We start from the raw sequence: 2290 nt of genomic DNA on the forward strand, positions 1-2290 counted from the left end.
TATATATATATATATTTACAGGGCGGATACAGCCCTCCCACTTATGAGATGCTTCCGCGGTCACTAATCACACTGACCACAGGAATTAAATATTCTCAATGGTAATTACCCACTTTTTACAGGTACTCAATATTTCGTGGTTTTTTCTCACCATTTAACGTAAATGAAGATTAACTTATTAACAACAATTTTTCCTTTCGAACTAAACACTCAAGTATTTACTTACATGAACGAAACCAAGCAGAACTCGAAGAACAATCATCCAAATGGGTGTTAGGCTCGATACATACGGCGTCAGACATGTAATGACGGATGATAGAAAAGTAGCGCAGCCGAACAGTCTCTTGGCTCCGAAAATATCAGCCAGTCTACCTCCGACTATCTGAGCCACAACATACCCATAAAAATAGGAACCGATGATAACACCTTGAATTGACGGCGTCCACAGATAACTGCCCTGAAAAATCCAGATAATATTTTCAATTTTCAAAGATAATTTAAACAAGCATTACAAACAATCTTAATATTTTATGTATTAAGGATGATCATTATAGAATAACTATCAAAGTGAAATTAATTACGTAATTTAATATTTAGATGAGAAAAAAAATGCTTTCTGTTGTGGTTTGACACAACAGATGCGTACCTGTTTGGATTTAAGCGTGACGTTCATGCTTGATTCAGGGACCGGACAACGGCTCTCGTCTGTGTCCGAATCCATGCTCATAACTTCAACCTCAGCACTGCTGTTTACCATGGCCACCATGGCAACATTCAGGCACACTCTTTGTCCGAAAATGAGGCACATGCCGCAGAAAATTAAAAATGTCAGAATGTATCTTGCAGGAATGATATCTGAATAAAGAAAGGCAAATAAGTTATTAGAAAATATCGATGAGCACAAAAGTATAAAAATATAATTTAATTATTTAACTTTATTAATTTTTTTTATCTTTATTATAACTTATGTATCTCATCCTTACTATAACTTATTATTTTTATCTTTATTGCAACTTATATATCTCATCCTTACTATAACTTATTATTTTTATCTTTTATAACGTATGTGTCTCATCCTTACTATAATTTATGTATCTCATCCTTACTATAACTTATTATTTTTATCTTTATTATAACCTACGCATCTCATCCTTACTATAACTTATTATTTTTATCTTTACTATAACTTATGTGTCTCATCCTTACTATAACTTATTATTTTTACCTTTACTATAACTTATGTATCTTATCCGTACTATAGCTTATGTATCTCATCCTTACTATAACTTATTATTTTTATCCTTACTATAACTTATTAATCTTACCTTTATAGCTCAATAATCTTATGAATGAAGGACAAATTAGGTCTTTTAAGGAATCGGACAACTGTTGTTAACTATAAATTATTAATCTCATCTTTACTATAAATTATTAATCTTGTGTTTTCCATAACTTATACATCTTTACTACGACTTATTAATCTTATCATTACTATAAACTCATTAATCATGTAAAACAGGACGAACTTGGTCTTTTTTGGAATAGAATATTTTGATAGATGTATCTCTTATTTTATCTTTACTATATTTTATAAATTATTGAACAAACTTATACATTTCATTGTTACGATAACTTATTGAACTTATTTTTACTACATAAGAAATATTGGAGCATAATATCGTTCCTATTTGCTGTAACCTTAATATAATGCTATATTGAACCATATTACCTCTCATTCTGGATTACCATAAACAAAGGTCTAACACGAACGAAAACATGGCACAATTTAAGGGTTCAGCAAAATTGTACCATGTCATGGTTCGAGATGTCGATGTTATGGTTCACTTTTGAACTAATTTTTCTGACAATGTATTAATGTCAGACTATGTATAATGTCATTATACTTATCTTATGTCATTATACTTATCTTATCTTATACATTATACTTAACTAATTAATCTTGTAAATTATTAATTTAGTGGAAAATTAAATTTACGGAACACACACGAAATCTTGATAGTTAAAAATTCTAATTGATATTTCCGGTACATAACTTAAAGAGATTAGAATATGGGTTGCGGTATCATTTCTGCTAAAAACGAGGGTCGAAACTCCACTACGAAGAAGAAAATTCGAACATATCTTTCTATGAACGATTTGTAATTTTCTTTAAATAATTTGGGAAATTTCTTTTCGATTAGTCCTTAAATTGTACCCGACTCAAGGATTATGTTCGAAATAGTCTCTCATAGGCATCTAATGCTTTATATAAGATCAAGAAAAGATATTC

The 2290-nt window shown here is 30.1% G+C and overlaps 1 protein-coding gene across 1 annotated transcript; it reads right to left on the reverse strand.

Moving 5' to 3' along the window:
- Positions 1-187: 187 nt before the first annotated feature.
- On the reverse strand, positions 188-851 carry LOC122268465 (sodium-dependent phosphate transport protein 1). The gene is made up of 2 exons (XM_043057889.1): positions 647-851; positions 188-457 (listed from the first exon to the last, which is right to left on the reverse strand). The coding sequence occupies exons 1-2, from the start codon at positions 806-808 to the stop codon at positions 203-205; spliced, it is 417 nt and encodes a 138-aa protein (XP_042913823.1). The 5' UTR covers positions 809-851; the 3' UTR covers positions 188-202.
- Positions 852-2290: the final 1439 nt, after the last annotated feature.

This window comes from Parasteatoda tepidariorum, unplaced genomic scaffold, assembly GCF_043381705.1.
Source record: "Parasteatoda tepidariorum isolate YZ-2023 unplaced genomic scaffold, CAS_Ptep_4.0 HiC_scaffold_11594, whole genome shotgun sequence".
NCBI lineage: Eukaryota > Metazoa > Arthropoda > Arachnida > Araneae > Theridiidae > Parasteatoda > Parasteatoda tepidariorum.